The 26021-nt window shown below is 39.6% G+C and overlaps 1 protein-coding gene across 7 annotated transcripts in view; it reads left to right on the top strand.

Moving 5' to 3' along the window:
- Positions 1 to 25555, top strand: part of ELAVL4 (ELAV like RNA binding protein 4) — a 105228-nt gene extending 79673 nt beyond the window's left edge. For 6 of the 7 annotated variants that reach the window (XM_028733526.2, XM_028733530.2, XM_028733525.2 and 3 more), the window contains exons 4-7: positions 15065 to 15218; positions 17603 to 17828; positions 19720 to 19758; positions 22687 to 25555. In XM_028733526.2, coding sequence (XP_028589359.1) covers positions 15065 to 15218; positions 17603 to 17828; positions 19720 to 19758; positions 22687 to 23014 — 747 coding nt within the window. In that variant the 3' untranslated portion in view covers positions 23015 to 25555. The remainder of the gene's footprint in view (positions 1 to 15064; positions 15219 to 17602; positions 17829 to 19719; positions 19759 to 22686) is intronic. The other variant, XM_028733528.2, reaches the window with a different exon arrangement.
- The last annotated feature ends 466 nt before the right edge of the window (positions 25556 to 26021 follow it).

Here is a 26021-nt window from a genome sequence, read left to right as displayed (position 1 = left end):
GTTTATCTCTTGTTTTACTCTTTAAAGTAAAATGTGTATTTTGAGGGGTAGGGGTGGTCTTGATCTAAAGGCCAAACTTCTTTTAATTCAAATATGTCTACCATATCAAATTTGGATAGTTATTGTTTTTTAAAGACAATGGCTATGATTTTGGTCCAGGGTACATCAAGGTGGTTAGCGAAGAAATAATAAAGGAAAAACCCAATAGAACTGTGCTGTGCAAAGGTATGAAATAATATGCAAGAAACATTAAATAAGTTTTTAAAAAACATCCTATCTCTCCCCTAAAGGTTTGTTTTGCTGGTTAGGGTGTGAAAGTAAAAGAGAATGTTCAGCCATTTCAACTCATTTGTTTATGTATAACTCGTTCTGTGTCCTTGTTTATTTTTCGATTGTGATATGTTCTGATCTGTGTAAACACACCAGAGAGGATTATGTTCATCCGTAATTTTTCCTATAGCATTGAAGGTTTTCTTTTCTTCTTAGTATCTGCTTTGTAAAATGACAGGCTGTTCTCCTTGGTGTTAAATGGGACACCTTCACCTTGAAATTTAATAATTTAACAATTACTTATTTTATTATTATGGCCTAGAAATGTTACTGCTTCTTTGTTTTAAACCTTCTTGTTTCCTACACTAAAGTGCCTCCCACACATGTGCACTGAATATGGAAAACAATAAATAGACAGGGATTTGTTTTTGCATTTCTTCACATGAAAGAAAGCCTAAACTCACTCTCTGCACATGGGGAGGGGGGAATATATCGTGAAGAATGCTAGAATTCCCCCAAAAACTAACACTCTGTGAGCAGGGGGTTTTTTAAAAAAAAATATGGGACAGCAGGATCCCCTAACTGCAGTTTGAAGTGATACAATTTTATATAGATCATGTTAAAGAATTATATTTGTTTCCATATAACTAAAAAAACGGGGGGGGGGGGAGCCACCACAATTACCAGTACTTAAAACACCATAGATGTGTGAAATAAGGACATAGAGCTTGCTTAATTCCTTCTGATTGGTAGAATGCTTGATTCAAACTATGGTGGAGTTTGATTAACTAAAGTTACGCTCAAGGATAGTTAGTGATCTGCATGTAGAATTACAGAACCGGTATAAAACATCTGTATGTAAATTGTGCTAGATAATGACATAACAGTTAGTCATCTTGTTATAATCGTAGTACATAAGAACAGATTGCTGGATCAGGCCAGTGGCCTATGTAAACCAGCATCCTGTCCTTGCAGCAGCCAACCCAATGCCTGTGGGAAGCCCACAAGCAGCATCTGAGCACAAGAACCCTCTGCCCACCTCTGGTACCTAGCAACTGGTATTCAGAGGCATTTCAGTGCTGTCATTTTACAGTGTCCTCATAATTTTAAACTTCATGTAAAATTATGAATGAATGAAACAGTGAAAATACTTCCTGAAGAAATACAGCCGTTGAACAACAATTGTCCATTTTTAAGATGGCTCCTTCTGTCCATCCATGACCATGATAAAAAGTGTAATTACACAACTGTCACTATTTTCTGACAGTTTATTTAGTTTTAATAAAGTTTACATTTCCTCATACTTCTGGTACTGAATTACAAAGTTGATTGGCCAGAAGATGAAACAACGCAAATGGCATAAGACACAAGAACATGGATATTGGGTTAATGGTTATTGGGCAAATTTAGGCCGCAGCTTTATTGGTTACAGAATGTGAGCGGTATTGGCTTAGGCATTGGAATTGACCCGAGTATATCTGACTCCTGCCCGTCACACAGGGAGTCCTGTAAGGGTCAACCACTGGTAGGGGGAGCCCTGTCGATGCAAACCAACTGAAGCTCCCCCTAGGTTCCTGACGGGGTTGTGGCATGGCCCTAGCCCTGCCCCAGGGTTTGGACAAGATTCACACCCCCGGGTTCCTTTAGCGGAATACCCTTAAGTTTGAGGGGCAGTTGATGGCCACACCTCCCCTCCCCCATCATAAGACCAACCAATGCCTAACCGCCAACCTTACAAAGTTGTGACAATTGCTACGAGATAGGTGAAAACCAAATGGCCCATGCCAATTTGCCAAGTGGAAAAATTCCTACCAGGCCCCTCAACGACGACCAACTGAGGTCCATAGCAAGGCCAATGTCGAAACCTGAAACTAGGGAGGGCAGGCAGAAGATCGAGGAAGCGAGCCAAGAGGAAGCTCTCGGGCTCGCGCTTCAGTTTAAATGAACCCCCCCCCCCAGCCAACGGATTGGCTGGCTGGACAATGACGTGGCCGGGAACCTCTGGGTGACATGGGACTTTGTTCCCCGCCCCCGGAGGGGAGTGGGTGGCCACGTGGTCCACTGCAACTCTTCCCCACTGGGAAGTAGAGTGGATTTAGCACCATTCCAGGCTTCAGGGGCAGCAGTGGATAAAGGGGCGCAGCATTTGAAGGAGCAGAAGATGTTTGCACACTTGACATGGGTGGAGCTTGAAGAGCAAAGGCCACAAGCAGGAATTCATTGGGATCTCAGAGCAGAGAGATCAAACTTGAAATGATGAAATAATGTTCACGAATAGTCAAATGAGAAAATACACGGGAAGTACTAGGCTTGGGAACAGGGGGGAAACAAAATTCTTGAGACATACTGTAGCCCTAGAAACTTTTGTAGGGAAAAGCAATTGGTAGAAAGTGTCGGGGGGAGGGGGGGAATCCCCTTTCTCAAACATTTCCTATTATTAAAGGGAGAGGGGAGGGAAATAAGTTTTATTATTTTGCTGTTTGTTCCTTGAATACTTCTACCATAGTTGCCTCAGGATGTGGAAGTAGAAAATTGCAGATTTAGGGGTGTGATTCACATCCCACTGAAGTTAATGGCAAAGTTTAGTTGATGATAAGGGATGTGGATTGCAGCCTTACAATAACCAGTGGGAACCATTCTGTTGGCTGTGGTGCTTTAACCCACTTGCGAATTTTATTCCCATGGTATTGCCAAAATAAGTTACTGTGTAAGTTTTGCTTGTCAGGACCACAGTTGCTTTTACAATCAGTAATAGTTGCTATGATGCTTAGTTATATAAATATTCCTGACATTTTTAGCATTAGTTCATGTCATTGGCCTGTCAACAGTATTTTTGCTTTTTTTTTTAAGTGACTGCTTTTGGGTGACCTGTGAGTGATTTTGTTCCTTCCACTTCAACAACAGGCCAAGTAATTGCATGAGGGCAAGTAGTTAAATTTTGTCACATAAATGGTTGTCATTAAAAGGAAATACATTGCTAGTGTCCGGTATAATTAGGTTTTTAAACTCTCTCATGTGTCATCTTTGACATGATGTCAGAGACCACTGTAGATGACCAGAGCATCTATCTGCAGCCCTAGCTCTTCCAATGACAAGCATTTAAGAAAAAGGAAGATACTAGCAAATAATCACACTTTTAATGGAATAGTGATCACCATATATGAGAACATGCCCATGAGACAACACAAATTTCAAATACCCTTGTTACAGAAATTATTTTGACATCTTATAGTGTGTGTCATGGTGTTGGTCACCCTGTTATGCCCATCAAATTTCAAACATCTTGGCCATTGGGCAACATTTAAATTTTTGGTCTTCATCTTTGGATGCGTAACAAGTGGAGAAATTACAAACCTTTTGTTTGAACACAGACAGAAAATTTGACCAGTATAAAAGCAGTGACTCGGGGAGGTCAGGCCAGAGAAGAAATGCACGAATTCAAATTTTCTTAAACACAGTTTTATCCGAGAGGAAGCTGTAGCTTTTGGAGTGGGAGGGCTGAGTCCACAATGTGAGACACCGCAGGCACCTGTCTGTTTTGCTGCCGTGATAGATGTCCATTGTGCACACGAGGAGCTGATTGCAAAGTCAGGTCTCACAGTTTAACTGTCAGGTGCCAACCATGCACGGAAAGATAACAGCATGCCCAAAGTTGCCGTCCACCTTGTACTCAGAGATCTATATAACTATCACATTTGTCACTTCTGTCACAATCTTCACACCGCATTTATTTCAGCCTCCAGTGAGGCATCCAGTGCAGTGGCTGCTGTGACATGGATAGGTTTCAGCTGATGTCACCTGAAGATGTGTGCAAGATGCTTTGAACAATGCACCCAACCATTTGCTTCCTCAGCCCTTGTTCCCTCTTGGCTTATTAAAGCATGCCATCGAGGTTGACTGGGTGGGCCCTGGGCGTGGTCAACACATCATTGCAGGATGGAATGGTCCTGGCAGTTTTGAAAGATGCTTTGATTCAACCACTCCTGGAAAAGCTTACATTGGACCCCCTCGTTTGTGACAATCACTGCCCGGTCACAAATACCAATTTTTGAGGGAAGGTGATTGAGGGGGCTATGACAGGACAGTAACAAGTATTACTGAGTGATACGAGTTATTGACATATTCCAGTCAAGATTCAGGCTTGGTTTGGGGACTGAATCAACAGTGAGCACCCTAACGTATGACTTTTATCAGGAGGACAAGGGGTGTGTGACCCTGTAATTCTTGAGTGATACCATTGAACATGATGTGGTCCAGAACTGATGAGATGAGCAGTGTTTTTAATCTTTGATGTTGTATTGTGTTTTAATTTGTTGGAAGCTGCCCAGAGTGCCTGGGAAAACCCAGTCAGATAGGTGGCATATAAATAATAAATTATTACTATTTTACAGTGGTTATTATCCTTTCTTTGAGGTCAGTTTCAGAGAATAGACGTGGTTTTTCAGCCCCCTGGCAGTGGGGTGCTGCAAGGTACCATCCTGCCCCCCGGTGTCATTTAGTGTGTATGAAGCCATTGGGAGTTGTCATTCGGAGATTTCAGTGTTAGAAACAGAGATATGAAAGCTAGGAGCTAAATGGCACCTTAAACCTAAGTTATGAGTGCAACAACAGAATGTCTAGGCACACTTTTTAAATAACAAGAATGCAAAGCTGAAAATGAAAGAACTGCTGCTAAAATATTGTGTTCATTTTTCACATGTTCTACTCCTTCTCCTGCCCACCCCCCTTAAATTCTTAAGAGGGTCTCTTTTCCAGTCTTCAGAGATTAGCTAGAAGTGGGGAGGCTGCAAAAGGTCCTCCTTTTCTTCCACTCTGCAGTTTTAATCTGATATCTTAGGTGCAGTACTGCGCCCAGAGCTCAGAAACTGCTCGCACTAATGAAATTCCCTGTCGCAAAATGTGCTTAGAACAGTAGGAGTTTTGAACACTGGGAGATTTTAAGGCTAGGGTATCACCCACACATACCCAATTGAACACTATACCCTGCGCATGTCTTCTCATCAGGAGGTATTATATAGGAATCATACCTTTAGTGTGATTTGGGTGCCTAATTCCTCTTATCACAAGCCTTTCAAGTGAAGGTTTTTACCTAGTCTTTAGCTGCATTGAACTGGAAATTGTTTTATATATCTTTTTATAGTTGATGTGTGTTTGTTTTTATTGTTAACTGCTTTGGCATGTTTTGTGGTAAATGATTCTTACATGAAAACAATCCTAGTACTATCATGCTATCCTTCCTTTGAGGATCTCAGTGCAGCATACATGGGGTTTCCCCCATTTCATCTTCACACCATTACTGTGAAGTAGGTTAGCCTGAGAGTGATCTGGGCCAAAACCAGCATTTAATACACTACACTACACTACACTACACTACACTACACTACACTACACTACACTACACTACACTACACTGGCTCAGTGTGAGGTCCATGTGAATTAGTGTTAACTGCCCCTCCCAAAGATAGTGTGATCTCTTAACCTAGAAACAGTTGCGATGTCTGAATAATTATAATGCTAGTATCCTGGATCTTATTTTTATATCTAGCTTAAAATAAATTCAGCTTTAAAAAAAACACCTGCTTTAGGGCTTCATGTAATTCTTGCCTCCTCCTTACCATCTTCTAAGCCCTAGAACTGAATTACCAGATGGCAGACCAACTGAATAACTTCAGCCAAGCAGTTATTCTAATCCATTTGATGTTGAATTAGAATAGCAAATTAATTTGAAAATAACAATATGAAGCTAATCATCTTATGTTACTGGGCAAAGTCCTTAAGCGGGTGGTTGCTAACCAGAATCAGGTTCTCTTGGATCCAGTCTGGTTTTCTAGATCCATTTCAGTTGGGGTTTAGGCCTTGTTTTGACACAGAAACTGCCTTGGTCGCTCTGTATTTGTTGGGTTAGGGATGGATGAGAAACAGGGAGAGTGTTGATTGACCATGGTATTCTTTTAGAGTGGCTGTCCAATTTGGGAGTGGGTGGTTCCACTTTAAAATAGTTCCTACCCTACTTAGGTGCCCATCTCCAGAGAGTGGTGTTGGGAGATGCTGCTTGGCCCCATGGATCCTCCAGTGTGGGATGCCACACGGACCAGATTTGTCCCTCCAGCCTGTTTAGCATCTACATGAAACCACTGACTGGGCTCATCCAGGGATTTGGACTGTGTTGCCATCAATATTCAGATGAGACACAAATCTTTTTTTCATTACCTGATCTTGATGGAATTGAACTTCTCCTAAAGGAGCAAGAATACAGTTTGGGGGTGCTTAGGGACACAACAGGTGTCCGTGGAGGCACAAGTGACCTCAGTGGCACAGAGTACCTTCCATCAGCTTTCACTGGTGGCACAGTTGTGACACTGTTTTGACAGGGGTAGCCTAACTTTTATTATAAACACTGTACTAACTTCTTGCTTTAGATTACTGCAGTGTGTTATACTTCAGGCTGCATTTGAATACAATTCAGAAATTGCAGGTAGTGCAGAATTCAGAGGGCAGACTGGGAATAGGTGATCTGGTGATACCACACTAATCCTGGCCCAGTTGGCTGCTAATTAATTTCCAGGCTCAGTTCAAAGTGCTGGCTTTGACCTATAAAGCCTTATGCTGCTCAAGATTCCAATACCTTAGGGACCAGCTCCTCACACATGAACCTACCCAGACCCTGTGTTCATCATCTGAGGCCCTTCTTTGTGGACCTAAAGGGGTTAGTGGAGGGGGTTGGTGAGGTCTTAAAAGAGGAGGGGGGTTGACGAACAAAGCAAGCAGGGACACAGCCCCTAGCAATAAATAATACTGATAATGATGTTCCTAATAGGATCCAGTTTGGTCTTTGTTCTCCTTAGGAAAGGAGTGAGTTGATTATTAAGGTATCTTGCTTCTCACATATATTTGGATTCACACATTTTTTTTAATTACTAAGAGCACATTTTTCTTCACTTTTCTCAAAAGTAGCCCTCTGGTAAGTGGGGGGATGCTTTGCTTCCCCAACAATAACATTTTCCCATTTGGAAGAGTTAACAGTGTTACCAAAAAGATTCTGTACAAGAAGGAATATTCATGGTGTATTATATAAATGCCACATCCAGTTTTGTGGTTCAAGCATGAAAACAAGCACCTGGATTTTAGGGTTCTTTAATCCCGAAAATATGCATAACACGAGCAGATTACTTTAGGTTCCTCTGTGTTCCCCTATAGAACCCTTCCTGAACTGTTGTGCATCCATTCATTTAGGCACATCATGCTTCACATTCCCTTCTTCCTTCCTTGTTGCTTTTTCATCAAGTCTAATCTTTCTCTCTCACTTGCATCTTACCTGCACTCCTTAATGTGCACCCTCAGAAGCTACTGAGTCACCTCCATATTAAATAACCCATTTGTGCTACTGACTGGCACAACTTAAATATTAATAATGAACATGGTAATAAACATTACATTAGGATAAAGGTGACTTGATCAAAATGGCCCAACTCCTGCAGCGTATTTCACCTCAAGCAGTTGATGAAACCCAAGAGCGAATGGTGACAAATGGAGTGATCTATTTCTTTTCCTTTTCATTGAACTGCCTGGTTTAGGTATATCCTGAAGCATTATCTGTATCCCCTAGAACATCTTGACTTAATAGTTATTGATGCTCCTATTTCCCTTGAATTACATAATCCCCCTGTGCAGCTTGTTATGAAAGGTAAACAAAGCATTCTGGAAAGTACTGTCTGCACATGAATTCGGGTTTTTTCTGTGCTGCCTCCATGGGTACCACAGCAAGACACTTACTAAGCTCCAACATATTTAGTACTTACGCTCTGTGGAAGTTCAGAGTTAACAGATACAGAATAAATATACAAAGGGTGTAACTGATAGTCGTTGCTTGGGAAGGGGAAGAGAGAGGCAGCCCCAGAACAGCATATAGGGAGAGGAGAGGGGAGTTAGTTTTGTCAAGAAAGCAGAAATAGTTGAGCTGAATAGTCCCTTTAGCACTATATTGATTTCTACCCATTGTTTGATTGGGTAACTATATCACAAAATTTGGTTAAATGTGAATTTCAAGGGATGGTTGTGTTTTGGTTCTCATATTGTTCTGGAAAGTGCAGGTTTGATAGATTCGCCTTTAAATGTGACCTGAACCAAATTTGTTCCGATCCCTACTTTGCAGACAGCTTATATACTTTGTGTTCTTGCTGGATCTGATTGTGGAGGGGTTTAGGGCAGATCCCTCTTGTTTTTCAAAAGACATTTCAAGAAACTTTCCAGACCCATGATTCTAACTAAATAGTACATCTACGTATCTATATATCCCTCCCACATCTGGAATAGAGCATAGATGCTATAAGAAAATGGCAGAAAATTGAATGACGATCAGACGTAATTGTGCCATCTAGAGTGACCACTGAAAATGAGGCCTTAAAAAGTGGCTTTATAAATATAGAAGCTTCAATATATGCGGGAGGGAATCACAGAATTGTAGAGTTGGAAAGGATCGCGAGGGTCATCTAGTCCAACCCCCTGCAATGTGGGAATCTTTTTGCCCAACATGGGGCTTGAACCCACAATCCTAAGATTAAAAGTTTAATGCACTACCTACTGAGCAACACTTCATTTTGGATCCTTCCAGCAGGACATTAACACACACAAATTCACTGGGCAGTAGTGAGCGCTCTATGCCAGCATAAAGGTATTTGGATTGCTCTGTCTGAAAAACAGCTCCCACTGTACTTTTCTATGCCTTGTAACTCTGGGCAAGGGGGGCTGATTATCATTGGGAATCATGGTTCGGGAAGGGAGGGCTAAATCTTACCTCCTTTTGGAAATGAACGTCACACCTGGTATCTAATTTTAAAAAAAATGCAGTTGCTAACCACACTTAGTAAATAAATGTGTGTTTTGGCCTTCATTTTAGGATTTGTCAAACTACTACTCTAGGCTCTTCTTTCCAGTTGTGATGTATTGGTCAAACTGCATGTTAGCGCTTAATACATAGTGTGCAGCTACATTGCTTGTTTGTCCTTAACCGCATGCTCAGGGGGCTCTGTTATTGGGATTGAAGCATGTGGGGAGAGGTGGTTTATCCCTGTCTTCCGGTGCCGCAAAACACACAGACGCTGCATGGCTACAAGGCTTAGAAAATAATTCCCACCTCTCTTTGGAGTGAAACATTTTATTTGCAGCTGTCTCCTGAGTCCTTTCTCTTTGCTGTCTCTGCAGCTGAACTACAGTGCGGTCTTCTGACCTACCCTGCTCTTATTTGAAGCCCTGTTTCTTATCTGCATCCTTTAATATGATCTACACAACTACCCAGTTACCACTGTGTTTAAATTCCACAGTTCTGTCCCCCCCCCCCCCCCATTTCAAGTAAGTAAAGGGAGCAGCAAGAAACATTCACACAGCTCTGCGTGCTGCTGCTGCTTCCACCACTTTCATACACTGTCTAATATATGCACATTTCTAGAACGTCCTGCACATTCTAGAACCCTGACTTTCCAGGGTACTGAAACAGACAGGGAGCCTCAATGAGTATAGGAAGCTATGCAATTGAAACATTCACCCTCCACAAGTTGGATGGTGACCGGTATGGCCAAAAGAGACAGAGCTACTGCCTCCTTCCCTTTTCCTGTAGTAACGTAACACTTAAGAATAGAATAGAATAGAATAGAATAGAATAGAATAGAATAGAATAGAATAGAATAGAATAGAATAGAATAGAATAGATTCTTTATTGTCATTACACAAGTGCAACATTGCACAAGTGCAACGAAATTGGATGCCATCCCTTAAAAACAACAAAAGCAAAACAACAACAACAACCAAACAAACCACATTCCAGCCACACCCACACCAACACCCATCAAACTCCCAGGTCACACTATCGAGTTACAGCATTCAAAAAGGCCACAGCTCTTGGATAGAAACTGTTTTTCAGTCTATTTGTCCTTGACTTGATGTTTCTATATCTCCTGCCAGAAGGCAGTAGTGCAAACAGACTGTGTCCCGGGTGAGATGAATCCTGCAGGATGTTGTTTGCTTTCCTAAGACAACGGGAACCGTACAGTTCTTCCAAAGATGGGAGAGGATGACCAATAATCCTTTGGGCTGTGGTTATGACCTTCTGGAGCACCTTCCTCTCCCTAGCTGTACAACTGGAGAACCAAGCACAAATACAGTATGTAAGAATGCTCTCTATGGAGCCTCGGTAGAAGGACACCAGCAGTCTCTCACTCAGATTGTTCTTCTTTAAAAGTCTGAGGAAATAAATTCTCTGCTGGGCCTTCCAATTCCCATCATCCCTAGCCAACAGGACTAGTGGTCAGGGATGATGGGAAGAGTAGTCCCAAACATCTGGAGGACCAGAGTTTGCCTATGCCTGGCTTAAGCCATTACAATTATCTGTGTTATATGTATAGGAAGGTGCTTACCCACCATAAACAAAACTTTAAAATTCCAGCGTTAGGAATGTGTCCTTTACATTCCAAGATTTGGGAATGTTTTGTTGTCATTCATATAAAGCATAAGTTGGATTTGTCCATTTTGCTTTCTCCCGGTTTCCTGTTTTTCCAGTGTTCAACTTGCCTTGGTAAACTAGAAAAGGAAGAGTACCATGAGGCTAGTAACATTGAATGTAAAAGAGGCATTAGCTCCTTCATATAATTATTAGAATATTTGACTTAGAGGACAGCTTCCATGAAAGTTAAAGCTCAGGTTGCTTGGGTATTGAAGTTTGAATACATGTAGTTTTCATTCTCCAAGTCTTGCATCTGATGTATTTGTGCATGTCACCTGAATGAGTATTTTCCATTCCCCCCCCCCCCTTGCAGTCTTTTATGTGTCTTAGGAGTCAGAATTAGGACAAACCTATGATCCACATATAGGGATGCGGGTGGTGCTGTGGTCTAAACCACAGAGCCTAGCGCTTGTCGATCAGAAGGTCGGTGGTTCAAATCCCCACAATGGGGTGAGCTCCTGTTGTTCAGTCCCTGCTCCTGACCACTTAGCAGTTTGAAAGCATGTCAAAGTGCAAGTAGATAAATAGGTACCACTCCAGCGGGAAGGTAAACGACATTTCCGTGTGCTGCTCTGGTTTGCCAGAAGCAGCTTTGTCATGCTGGCCACATGACCCAGAAGCTGTCTGTGGACAAACGCCGGCTCCCTCGGCCTATAGAGCGAGATGAGCACCGCAGCCCCAGAGTCGTCCGTGACTGCACCTAACGATCCGGGGTACCTTTACCTTTATGATCCACATATTTTGAAGACATTACAATGGCAACAAGTAGTTTTACTATTCATACAGATGAATGCATGAAATTATGTTCACAAACACAGTTTATATAGAAACACTAGGACTTAAAAAAAATAGCATATATTAGGCTATGAAATTTTGAGTGGTACCTGTGTTGGTATGGTATAGTTAAAATAATAAAGAACCTTTGCCTCCTTAGACAATGTTATTGTGACATCGGTTTTTGTGAATTACAACACATTTTATCAGATGCATGCCGTGTTATCCTACATTCACACAAGTGCTGAGAAGAAATGAAAAGGTCTGTATATAGTAGAGCCAGAAAGTCATTACAGTTAGGGGATAACAGTAGGTGTTTGCTACATTGCTATGAAGAATCTATTTTCCCCCCAAGATAAAATCAAACTCTACCTGGACACTCCATTGCCGCTAGGTTGCAAATCAGAGTACCCTGGCAATATTCCTACGTTGGTGGTGGTGGTGAGTAGCCAGGCTCATTTGTTTTATTGCCAGAAGAAATATAGTGAGTACTTTGCTGCTAATACGCCTTACCAGTATGTTTTTAATTCTCCTTTTGCTCCCCAATCCTTCCTCACAATACATGGCCTAGTACATTTTTGTGCTTATCTGCAAGACCATGTGAGATTAGAGGAAGAAAATCCAGTGAGTAGGCAGTTACAGGATCACTGCAGGCAGTCTTTCATATGTCTGATGCCTGACTAAATATTGGGATTTTTTGATTACATCCCACAAAGGAATAGAACTGATGCCTGTATTTTGTATGTAAGCCTTTTTTAAAAAAATTGTAATCACTGGAGAAACAAAATAGGAATTAACTTGATAAATATAAACATGTTTTTGACAAGCTATGTTTATGTTTATTGTAGCTAGTTTTATGCATACACAGGTGTTTTTAAAATGCTGAAGTTAGGCTGACTTCCAAACCTTTGCTACCTAATGGCCCCTCAACCCAACACTTATAATCTGTTTCACATGCAGATATGCCCATTTCCAGCATATGAGGATTTGTTGACTGGGGTAATAATATTGTGCAAGTATTACAAGAGGAATAGCCAATATATCTTTGACATCCACCTACAACCTTGCATAGGGAAATAAAAGAAGAGAGCAGTAGCTCTTTTCCCAAAACAATTTGGGATGAGGTGTAAGTAAGAAAATTGTTATCTTCACAAACCTATTGTGGATAAGTGTACATTTGCCACATCACAGGCTTTGCTGATGAGGAATGATAACTGATGGGGCTTGAAGACACTGTGTCTCAGTATCCTATGCCTCTGTAGAGTTTTGTTAAAGACTCAATGTTCCCTGAACCTAAAATTTGAAAACCACTGTCATACACTATAACCAGTCCCTCTAATTGTTTGTTCCCTTTTTATCACAATTCTTTTTAACATTTATATTTATATGCACTGGGATACTTTAGAAAATAAGTTATGTCTGACTCCTAAATATTGAAATGTGGTTTTAAATTCTTTGCAGTGTAAACGTGTGTAATGTGTTTATCTTCTTCTAATGAAGATTGTGGAGGCAAATATTAGACTTTCTCTGATATTTTCTTTGTTGACTCATCTGTTTTTAGAAGTGGAGAAAATACATAGATCTATCAGTTGCCTTTTTGAGAGATAGGTGTTGCTTGTCGTGTTACTGGCTTGGACCCCCTCCACACATGCTGTTGCGTGAATTTATGGATAAGCTAGACTTTAAATACTTGGTTTTAGACAAAAGTGAAAAGCTTCACAAAGTGGTTGGGTTTGTATATTCGAGTATTATAGTGTGCCGAAAAGCTTAATCTCTTTATACTCTGTGTGGAATTGCTAGCAGTACAAGGAATGGGTTGGCAAAATGGCTTTTTATAAGATGGAAAATACATATTTTCAAACTGGAGCTGGTGGAAATATGAAACAATATTGACAAATTACACAGACCTCTATATATAAATCATACATTGTATGTTGACTGCAGTTATTAAAATGAATATTAAATCATTCTTTCACCGAAATGTGTTGTATTTTGCTAAAGCATTATTAGAATGCTGCATAATATTTTAATATGTATTGACTGGCATCAGCTGGATGTTTTTCCAGTTTGAGGGGCAGTTAGAACTGAGTTGAAAATAGCATGATGCTGAGAATGGGTTCACTAAGCAGATGTTTCGTTAGTTATTCTGTAATGCAATCAGGGCAGATCCTGCCAGTTTAGTATGAATACATAAAGAGAAAATATCTCTCTGTAGAAAGCCTCATCTGTTTCTAACCATTAAAGCAAAACAACACTGAACCTGTACGTACTAGGTTCTTTCGGATTGTGCTGGATACAGTAAATCATTTTATACACCCACAGCCCAAAGGGGCAAATTTACAAAGCTGATGTGTGGGAGGCTGCACATTAATCTGCCTATCTTCAGTCACTGTTTTTATTCCTGCATTTAAGGACCTTATCCTTGCATGTGTTTTAAAATTATTTCCAGCTTTCCTTTTGTTCTCAACATTTTTTCTACTTCTCAGTTTCTATAGTAAGAGCAGGTAGAATCAAGTGAGAAGGTTATTTTAAACAAGCTGTCGGAACTCAAAAGGTTGAAAACAGTCTGTTAACCAAGTGTGTGATGTAAAGGTCTTTGTGGGATTTGTGCTTTTAAGCTTGTCCACATATGATCTAGGATTAGGGTGAGGAGTGAGGCAGCCACGTTTGCCGATAACAGTAAATTGTTCAAGGTCATTAAAACAAAAAAGATGGGTGGCAAAATAACAAATGCAGTTCAGTGTAAGCAAGTGTGAAGTGATGCGTGTTGGGACAAAAAGGTCTTAATTTCTCATAAAACTCATGAGAAACTCAGTGACTGACCAGGTACAAGACCTTGGGGTCATGGTGGATAGTCGAACTGTGTGTGGCAGCTTTGAAAAAGCACTAATCCCTGGTGCAACTGCGTTTGGAAGACTGTGAACGGTTCTGGTTCTTCACCTCAAAAAGGATATTGTAGAGTTGGAAAAAGTTCAGAAAAGGGCAGCCAGAATTATTCAGGGGATCGAGTAACTCCTCTATGAGGAAAGGTTATAGCCTTTAGTTTAGAGGAACGGCATTTAAGAGGTGACATGGCTGGTGTTTATAAAATTATGGCATGGAAAAGGTGGGTCGAGAGGAGTTTTTTTTCTCCCTCTTTCATAGTACCAGAACTTTGGACATCCAGTGAAGTTGAATGTTGGAAAGCCCAGGACAGACAAAAGAAAGTACTTCTTCATGAAGCACATAAACTATGGAACTCGTTCCCACATTTAATGGCTAACTTGGATGTCTTTAAATCGGGATTAGACATATTCATGGAGGACTATGGTTATGTTCCTCCCTCACTGTTGGAGGCAGTGCTTCTGAATACCACTTGCTGAGAATGGCCAGAGTGCTGTTGTGTTTTTGTCTGCTTTCAGGCATCTGTTTTTGGCCACTGTTAGAACAGGATGCTTGACTAGATAGGCCACTGGTCTGATCAGCAGGCTCTTATTATGTTTAAAACATAATACATTATTTAACCACATGTTGTTTAACTCCTAGGTTTCCTATGCCCGTCCAAGTTCGGCATCAATCAGAGATGCTAATCTGTATGTCAGCGGCCTTCCAAAAACGATGACCCAGAAAGAGCTAGAGCAGCTTTTCTCGCAATATGGGCGCATCATCACCTCAAGAATTCTGGTTGATCAAGTCACAGGTTGAAAAACATTTTATTTATAAGCACATTTCTAAACTTGAATTTGTTTGGAAGGTCCTTCATTTGCTGTTTTAATTAAAGCTCTCAAGTGCTTTCCCTCTACTTTTTCTACACAGGAATATATATAAAGGAAATTGCATATTTAGATTTGCTGACAAAGGGAGGGGAGGTTGATAATCAGCTGTAATTTCCAAATGGTGGGTTGGGGACAAATCAGTAATTTGGGGAAGTCTTGTAAATGTGTGATCAGTTGGAATGGGGGCAGGGAATTCTGGTTCAGGCTGAAATAAACATGGTTTCATCAGAAAAACATTTGGACAAATATGATATTCCACATTTATAAGAGGGAAAGCAGCCATATGTTTACAACTCTATATCAATTTCTAAACTTTTTTTTTAACGTAACTGTGTATAGGACCATAAATGTTCGTATATAGGTAGAGTTATTAAGGCTGTATCTTTGTAAACAGCACAGAGATTACATAATTAAATAGTGTATGAATTATTTAAATAAAATAAAAGGGTTGCAATTGCAATAGGTTTCTTTAAAGGCCAACTTAATGCATGCAAAGAAATAGAGGTAAACAACAGAATGGGAAAAACCAGAGATCTGTTCAAGAAAATTGGAGATATGAAAGGAACATTTCGTACAAAGATTACCATAATAAAGGACAAAAGTGGTAAGGACCTAACAGAAGCAGAAGACATCAAGAAGAGGTGGCGAGAATACACAGAGGAATTATACCAGAAAAAAATGGATGTCTCGTACACCCCAGGTAGTGTAGTTGCTGACCTTGAGCCAGACATTCTGGAGAGTGAAGTCAAATGGGCCTTAGAAAGCACTGCTAATAACAAGGCTAGTGGAAGTGATGATATTCCAGCTGAACTATTTAAAATTTTAAAAGATGATGCTGTTAAGGTGCTACACTCAGTATGCCAGCAACTTTGGAAAACTCGGCAGTGGTCAGAGGATTGGAGAAGATCAGTCTACATCCCAATCCCAAAGAAGGCCAGTGCCAAAGAATGCTCCAACTCATTTCACATGCTAAAAATGTTATGCTTAAAATTCTACAAGGCAGGCTTAAGCAGTATGTGGACCAAGAACTCCCAGAAGTGCAAGCTGGATTTCGAAGGGACAGAAGAACCAGAAACCAAATTGCAAACATGTGCTAGATTATGGAGAAAGCTAGACAGTTCCAGAAAAACATCTACTTCTGCTTCATTGACTACGCAAAAGCATTTGACTGTGTTGACCACAGCAAACCATGGCAAGTTCTCAAAGAAATGGGAGTGCCTGATCACCTCATCTGACTCCTGAGAAATCTCTATGTGGGACAAGAAGCTACAGTTAGAACTGGATATGGAACAACTGATTGGTTCAAAATTAGGAAAGGAGTACGACAAGGCTGTATATTGTCTCCCTGCTTATTTAACTTATATGCAGAATTCATCATGTGAAAGGCTGGGCTGGATGAATCCCAAGCTGGAATCAAGATTGCCGGAAGAAATATCAACAACCGCAGATATCCTGATGACACAAAGTGAGGAGGAATTAAAGAACCTATTAATGAGGGTGAAAGAAGAGAGCGCAAAATATGGTCTGAAACTCAACATCAACAAAACGAAGATCATAGCCACTGGTCACATTACTTCCTGGTAAATAGAAGGGGAAGACATGGAGGCAGTGAGAGATTTTACTTTCTTGGGTTCCATGATCACTGCAGATGGTAACAGCAGTCACGAAATTAAAAGACGCCTGCTTCTTGGGAGAAAAGCAATGACAAACCTAGACAGCATCTTTAAAAGCAGAGACATCACCTTGCCAACAAATGTTCTTAGAGTTAAAGCTATGGTTTTCCCAGCAGTGATGTATGGACGTGAGAGCTGGACCATAGAATTGATGCTTTTGAATTATGGTGCTGGAGGAGACTCTTAAGAGTCCCATGGACTGCAAGAAGATCAAACCTATCCATTCTGAAGGAAATCACCCCTGAGTGCTCACTGGAAGTACAGATCATGAAGCTGAGGCTCCAACACTTTGGCCACCTCATGAGAAGAGCAGACTCCCTGGAAAAGACCCTGGTGCTGGGAAAGATTGAGGGCACAAGGAGAAGGGGACGACAGAGGACGAGGTGGTTGGACAGTGTTCTCGAAGCTACAAACATGAGTTTGACCAAACTGCGGGAGGCAATGGAAGACAGGAGTGCCTGGCGTGCTCTGGTCCATGGGGTCACGAAGAATCGGACACGACTAAACAACAACAATGCATGCAACACTTTATTTCCTGTGGTGTTACGTAACTTCCTGTGGCCTTGTGTAGTAGGTTCTTGAAACTTTTTCCGCTTTCTTCTTTTGCTTATTTAAATGCAATATTCTTTTCCCAGGTGTTTCTCGTGGTGTAGGATTTATCCGTTTTGATAAGAGAATAGAGGCAGAAGAAGCCATAAAGGGACTAAATGGCCAGAAGCCTAGTGGTGCTACAGAACCGATTACTGTGAAGTTTGCTAATAACCCCAGTCAGAAAACAAGCCAAGCCCTCCTTTCCCAGCTGTACCAGTCTCCCAACAGACGCTATCCGGGACCTCTCCACCACCAAGCTCAGAGATTCAGGTAACATTCTCCAAATAATTTATTGTTGTTATAGGTTACTTTTCAGTATCTTATGACTAGGAGTTCGGTGGGCCATCTTTTTGCAGGTTCCTGAGTTGACAGAACTGTGGTTTGACCAGATTTTGTCGGGCAAAGGAATGATAGGACAATCATGTAAACAAGAAAAGGAATATGTGTGAATTATTACCCCACATAAAAATGAGAAAAAGAATTCATTTTTCATTTATACATGGTGCATTGATACAAAAAGATACAAAACATTAACATAGCAGTAGGGTAATTAAAAATAAAAGCCCCAGTCGAGGGAACTAGAGATACAGTAAAAAAACAACAACTATGTACTTGTTGCCATGTGCCCCAGGATATGATTAGCTTGCAGCAATCCCTTGTTAAGCAAAAGGTGCATGAAGCAGGTTATATACTAGATCTTTTCCTCTGGCAATCAAAGTTGACAATACTGATCACCTGTTAGATGTCTCTAACAGAGTATAGTTGCCATGCTTATGAACTACTGTTGTGGGGACTTTCCCTATTCATGGCAGCCTTTTGCTTAAACTTGTTTCTACATTTGGATTGGTTTCCATAGAGAAAGCATTAGTACCTATTGGCATTAAATGCCTGCTTTTGAAGTGCTCAGATAAAGTGCAAATAGCACACAGCTTTATTTCAGTATGTGTTCATTGAGTTTAATACATATATAGAAAGAAATAAAGTGACCTCCCTCACACATAATACTAAACCATGGTTAGTTTAACCAAAGTGGGATGCGTTTGAGTGTCAGCCCATGGTTTTTTTCTGGTACCATCACAATGTGAAGCCATGGTTTGTTGTTGACTACACAAATCATAGGTTATTTTAACTGTGGTTCAATGTTATGTCCTCTCTCTCAACAGTCTTGCCTAATGATGGTTTGTTTGGCCACCTTTCCTACATGCTTGCCGAACTGTGGAGGCAAGAGGAGCTGGAATGTAAACCCAAGTTCTGGGGAAACAAGCCATGCCATTTACTTGTCAGTTGAGACAAATTGATATCTGCTTAAACTAACCAAGGTTAAAACAAAACCACAGTTTAGCATTCTGTGCAGATACAGATTTCTGAACAGAATATTCACAAATTGTTTCACATTTAAAGCATTTACAGAACACTTCTTGGTTTTTCTGATGAAGTGTGATGGATGTTACATTTTTATTTTAAAGTTAATTGTTCTGAACAATGTAGCTAATTTCAGTTCGTTATTTATTGCCTACAACCCTGACCCCTTGGGAAACAAAAACCCATTTGCCTAATACATTAATATGGAAAGCTCCATAATTTTTAAAGTTGGGGAGGCCTTTATACATGCTACATTGTGACTGCCCATCATACTAAACATTGTCAACTTTGTTTAATGATCTGATCTGAAAAATGTTAGGATCATCTGCCCTGGCTTTTAGGCATCAAAAATAATTTCTCCCAACAAAAGAAAAATGTCTACAATTCACAATACTAGTACAATCCTAAACGGCTGCCACCAGTGTATTTTTTATTATTATTTCTATTTACAGGTTTAATGGCAATGGAAAGGTAAATAGTGGAAATCATAGCAATAGTTACAATTTCAGGCTGATATAGTGTGCAGAAGCAAAACCGCAAGGGAATTCTTCTGTGATGAATCAAATTGTAAGATGGTGGAATGTTACCTTTCTTCATTACCAGCACATTTTTAAATGTCATTTGTTTATTGTGGAAGTAAAAGCAGCTCTATAGCTGCTGATTCATTAGACCCGCTAGATGTACAGGAGTTGATGTTACGAATTTCTTCTTTGAAAATGGAGCATTATTAATAAAAGTTCCATTGAGCAATCTTGCCATCTGTGAGACATTAACCCAGAGACCCTCCTTCTCTTTTCAGGCTGGACAATTTGCTTAATATGGCCTATGGCGTAAAGAGGTAATTAGAATTGAACAGATTGCCAGATGTCCATGTTGGCACAGATTGGTGCTATAATTTTTTTTTAATCACTAACTTTATTTTGTTTTTAATTCTTTCCTTTTTTCCCCCCACCAGCATGCCAAATGTTTTCTGTCTTTTCGTTTGGACTTCAGTTCGTTTTCTTTAACACCATGCACAAACACACACACACACAAAATAGTGTGTGATTTTTGTGTGCATGTTCTACTTTTTCTTTTGTTACAGGTCTTCTAAGATGGTTTAGGTGCAACAGCTACAAGCATTCTGATTTCCTAAGTGTATTGTTAAATGACTCTTTAAAAGTCTCACTCAATCAGAGTTTATTATAACAAAGATTTGGTGTCACTGGGCTTATAGTGTGAAATTGTCACTGAAAATGTGACTCAAACCCAATATTGTTTAGAAAGGTAAGGGAGCTACCCAAGTTTCATAAAATGCTGTAACTGTTTGCACCTTAATCAGGCCTCTTATTTTCTTTGTTGCAGGTTTGACAAGTGTTTCCAGTAATTTGGAGCTTGTGGTTTGCCTTCTTTTAAGTTAAATTGCTTGTTCTGATTTTTATTTCATAGTGTCACTACTGGAAATTTGAAAATACTGTCCTGATGGCATGAAACTGTTACATTAGTATGACTTCTCTGTTAATAATCCACATACATCAGCACAGAGGTTAAAGGACTGTTTCTCACATTTATAATCCAAAAATGCTGTATGTATAGCCTCTCACCGTATCATGACATGGTACATGCACAGCTGTGTGCACACATGTCCAATTGTGATCCATCCATGTTGAAAAAGTAGGGTGTGACAAAACAGGCCCACCCACTCCAGTCTTTGAGATGGGGTGGGCTGCAAGGCACTCTGGTTAATTTCTGTCCTACTTGGAAATCCACAGTCGGGAAGCCCCCTCTCCTTGACACCACATTTGTCACATCCGCAGAAGAGAATTTGATCATTAGCATTTGCCAACATTCCTGCGAGGTGTGAATGGGGCCATTCTCCTCCAGATGGCAGACACAGGAGGGGACATGCCCAATGAGGGAGATGATTTGGATGTGCTTTTGCTTTTTTAAAAAATAGATTTTATTGATACATCAGAACAACAATAAAACGGGGGGGGGGGGACATAAATAACATAAAATTTTGACTTCCTTTGGATGTGAATTGATCTCTCCTAGTTAATGAAATGAAAATTTCTGGGTGCAGATATTTTCTTAAAGGGACAGCGTGAGGTGGGTTGGGGGCTAGCTTTTTATTACAGGGTGTAGGTATCAGAAATATAGAATGTCACCCACAGACTGCAGGTATATTTCATGCTGCATGTCAATACTGTGTAGGTGCAGCCACACACACGCAATATTTCTGGATTGTAGCTTTGAACCAGCACTTGGTCTGCCTTATGAAATCACACAGGGTGGGGCAGCCATGCTCCCCAACATTTAGAGATTTTCAGCTGCTTTATACATTCCCCAAGTCTTTCTGATCATTGTACTCCTGGCAGGGTAAAAAACATTCATACTGCACTTTAGAAGTAACAGAGTACCTATTTTTCCCTGCACAGATTCAGTTGAGAGTGGTCACTTCAGAACTTACCACCTGGAGCTTGAAAGGATGAACTTAAACTAGGGCAGTTAAGCAGTTTTGCTTGAATAATCTCAGCGTTAAACTTTGTTCCTTTTTACCTCCCCGCTTCCCTTGATTTCTGGGGTGGTTGTGGCGCACCAGTTACAATCTGCTTAAATTCAGTTGACCATGTGGTAAGTTTTTAAGCAGCTACCATATAGTTTCTGGACACTGGAATCCATCTAGATCAGGGTGCTAATGTGAACTAAAACTCCCATCATCCCTAACCATTCACCACCACGGCTGGGCCTCCCAAATACTAGAATCCACAACAACTAGAAGGTGTCCTGCTGACTACCAGGACCTAGATATTATATCCATGTAGGGCAAAGGTTTGCATGAAGCAGTCTTTAGTTTTCATAACTTGTCGTGTTAATGGTATAGCAAGTAATAAGTCTAGTAAATTACAGAAAACAAAAGTGCTTGCTGCCCTCTGTGGGGGTCAACAGTTGTGGTTCAACTAAGCTAGCCCCACACAGCTTTAAATATATCTATGTAAAGAGACAGAACTCACACATGTAATACACATTCATATTGCACACAACATCTTAGACAAGATAGCAATGCTTTTTTCTAGGGTCTCAGTAGTTACAAATAAAGGTACTTGGTAATTCACTGATGCCTGTGTGAATACAATAGAATTATAGAGTTTGAAGGGACCCCAAGGGGCATTTTGTCTAGAAGTCAAAAGAAGGAATCTCATCTAAAGTATCCATAACAGATGGCCATCCAACTTTGGCTTAAAAATCTCCAAGGAAGGAGAGCCCACCGCCTTCCAAAGGAGTTCGTTCCACCGTTGAACAGCTCTTACTGTCAGAAAGTTTTTCCTGATGTTTAGTCAGAATCATCTTTCTTGTAACTTGAAGCCATTGCTTTGGGTCCCAGCCTCTGGAGCAAGCTTGCTCCATGATCAAACCCATTAAGCTTTCATCAGGCAATAAAGGTAGTAGCTACAACCTACTCAGATAAAACCGTGTACTAGATCACAACATAAAGGAGACTTCATTTGATTGCAGGGTGCAGCCAAGTTCTCCAAGGGAACCACTAATACACACTCAATTTCAGTTCCTTATAATTGAGTTCAGCAGCTGTTGTTTCAGAGGCATTTAGTAGTGCTTTTTAAACCGAACATTACGCCGTGTGCTGAATGTGCGTTCTTCACTGCAGAGAATTTAACAGGCTCTTTTTCTTTTCTTGGTCTTGGTTTTATGTAACGTATGCTTGAAAACTGATCTGTAGATTAGCCCTCCTCTCTTTTTTTGTCTTTTGTCTTTGTTAATCCGATAGGTTTTCTCCGATCACCATTGATGGGATGACGAGCCTTGTAGGAATGAACATCCCTGGCCATACTGGGACTGGGTGGTGCATCTTTGTCTACAACTTGTCCCCTGACTCCGACGAAAGTGTCTTGTGGCAGCTCTTTGGCCCCTTTGGGGCAGTCAATAACGTCAAGGTGATTCGCGACTTCAACACCAACAAGTGCAAGGGATTTGGCTTTGTCACCATGACCAACTACGATGAAGCTGCCATGGCAATTGCCAGCCTTAACGGATATCGCTTAGGAGACAGAGTATTGCAAGTTTCCTTTAAAACCAATAAAACCCATAAATCCTGAATTTCATATCCTTAATAATTATTATAAATATATATATATATATAAATATATATACGAACAAACAAACAAAAAACTTTCAAGGCTTATACTCAACCATGGACTTTTATAAGCCAGTGTTGCCTAAGTATTAAAACGTTGATATCCTGTGAACAGGAAAGGATTTTATAATGCTTAGAAAAAAAACAAAAAACCTTTGATGCATTGAATGTTCTTTCATAGCTGTCGTTGTTGAATATAATATACATAGATAACAATGTGCAGGGATTTTTACCCGGCCAGCTAGTTTTACTACCTTCCTTGAAGGTGGGTCTTTTTAAGATGACCATTCACTCATTTGAAAAATAAATAAATAAATGAAAAAAAATCTAAAACCATTTTTACAGACTAATGGGATTAGCAGATTTTGCTCTCTTTTTTTCCAAAATGTTTGATCCAATCAGATTGGTAAACCCCCAACATAAATTAAAGAGGAACAATAAAAATTGCAAAATGAAGAAGAAAAAAAGAAACATAATTTTGCAACTTTTTTATTTTTCCTTTTTTATTTTATATCATGTGAACTAAACAGTCTTCTGTTAGGGATAGGGTAAAAGGGGGGGATACCTGATGACATAACAGTTTAAATAACATTAACAATGTTGCCAAAGAGGTGGTCTCTTTGCTGAAAATGGGTTTCAAGAAAAATCTATTTTTATAAAATATAAAGAATTTTTACAAGAGAATCTGGATTTGAGAAAAAAAAATATTTTGACTGGCTAATTTAGGGGAAATTGACAACTTTGTCATGTTCATACTGCACTGGTAACTTTTTAGAGATCAAGATGTGTGTTTTAAACTGGATTAAGTAGATTGTTTTTTGAAGGATGGGCTACAAACAGATGATCTTCGTATCTTTTCATAGCATGTAATAAAAATATTAAATACAGAACGGGAGAGTGTTCTTCCCTGGCACACAGTTACCCACAGTCAAAACCCAAAAGCAAGGAGATGAGTTGCAGGGTGGTTTTTCTTTAAGTCATCAGTATGGGATATCAGCAGAACAAAAGTTTTGGAAAAAAATTAATTTTAATCAAAAAGTTCCTTTCTTTGAGCAGTAGGTGCTACAAAATTATTTACATATCTTAGTATCATAGTTAAATGTAATGTGTTTAGAGGGGGGGAAAGTACATTTGCTTTAAATTTGTTAAGAATTTTCAGATTCACTTTCTAGCCCATACTGATATAAATTGGGCTGTGTTGGCACATTTGAAACACTCTTTACGTTGCTTGAAACACTTATTTATTTAATTGCTGATGTGACGCATATGCCAAAATCAAATATTGCTAGTTTGGCTAGTCTACTTATTTGTTTACTTAAACTATGGGAAGAAGCATATTATTGTGTCATTTTGTTGTGTGTGTATGTGTATATATAATATAAATATATATATATATATATATAAAAGAAGTTATTTTTTTCCTTTTGGTTAACTTATTCTAAGTTGTAACACTTTGCTAGTTTCGTTTGTATATGTCTTAAAATGTTTTCTTAATGATACTTAAAGTGGCAAGAGGTATCAAGGTAACCTGTGTAGAAATATTGTTTGATATATTGTCATGTTTGTCGTGAATATTATTTTTTTCTTACTGCACAGTAGAAAACAACAACAACAACTGGGTCTTTATATTTTAATGTAATTCAGATTGGGGAAAACAGAGCTAAGGGAACAAAATGACTGAGGGAGTCCTCTCCCATGTTCAGTGCACTGATCCTTTTCGTATGTTTGTGCTTTGTATGGTTATATATTTAAAACAAAAAAAAGGTCATGCTCTTCCCTGAGTACTAGAAACAGTTACTCGCTATGCATAATCTAGTTGATAGTTAAATTTGCTATTGCTTTTCTTGTCTTGTTATATACAATTTTTTCAATACCAGTTTAGTCTTAATGGTAATAAAACGTTATGGTTCTTTATAACTTGTGCTTATTTTGTGCATCCCCCCCCCCCCCCGCCCCATGCTTATACCCACTAACTGCATGTAAACTACATACTGGTTTTATTTCATTTATTTATTTTCCACACTGAAGCAGCAAACATTTTGTAGTACAAGAATAATTTAACAGCAAAGGCTGTGCATCCTAAATGTCATCAGTTCATTTACATTTTGAAATGATTTTAAATTTCAAACGAAACAAAACAAAAAAAACAACAACCGAAAATGCCCTCATTCAATGTTTGGGGAAAACCTTTCTACACCATCTGCTGTGAATGAGCGCAGTTTGCTGGGAAAGTTTTGATGCAATTTCTAAGCATTAGTGGGGAAGGCATGTCAGAATCTTTTCTCTACAATGTGTTTTACTATCTGAAATTTAAAATAAAAAAATCTTTCTTAGGACCAGGCAGTTGTATATTTTAGTTATAATGTATTACTTCATGTTTAACTTGCTAGTTTAGATCATTTCTGAGGGAAAGTATTGTAAATGTTTTTTTTCATAACCTTGTTGTGTTTGAATTATTTGTATTTAAATTGTCCAGACAATAAATGAAAGTGTGTAGAATGGCTATGGACTTGCCATATTTTTAAAAGTGTTCAGCTGTTTTCATAACCACAGCTTCATCCATATATCTTAATAGTTTTTAATCCTGTAGATCCCATTTTTAAAATTCTGGTTTCATCTTTCCAGCCCTTATAACTTTTCCATGCATGCAGTTAATGCACATTAGGGGCGTATGCAGGCACTAAGATTTGCCTTGAATCTGTCTGTTTCTGTACTTGCTCTGCTTCAATCTGTGTTTTGAGTTCCAAAGCATTCTGTATAAAACAAAGTTGTGTGTTTTCCCATTAACTGTAATGCAAAAATCTAAAAACATCTAAACAAATTTACCATTTTTTTTAAAAAAAAGTAAATGAAATTTACAGGTACAGAGAAGTCTCTCAAGAGTGGCCTTAGCCTCCCAAATTGCAGACAAATAGTTCCAGGGATGTTTTTAGAGGAATTAAAAGAGAGCCGGTTTCCTACATAATGCC

This window comes from Podarcis muralis, chromosome 5 (assembly GCF_964188315.1).
Source record: "Podarcis muralis chromosome 5, rPodMur119.hap1.1, whole genome shotgun sequence".
Lineage (NCBI taxonomy): Eukaryota > Metazoa > Chordata > Lepidosauria > Squamata > Lacertidae > Podarcis > Podarcis muralis.
The sequence above is the reverse complement of the archived record's forward strand: the minus strand, read 5'-3'. Positions and strand labels throughout refer to the sequence as shown.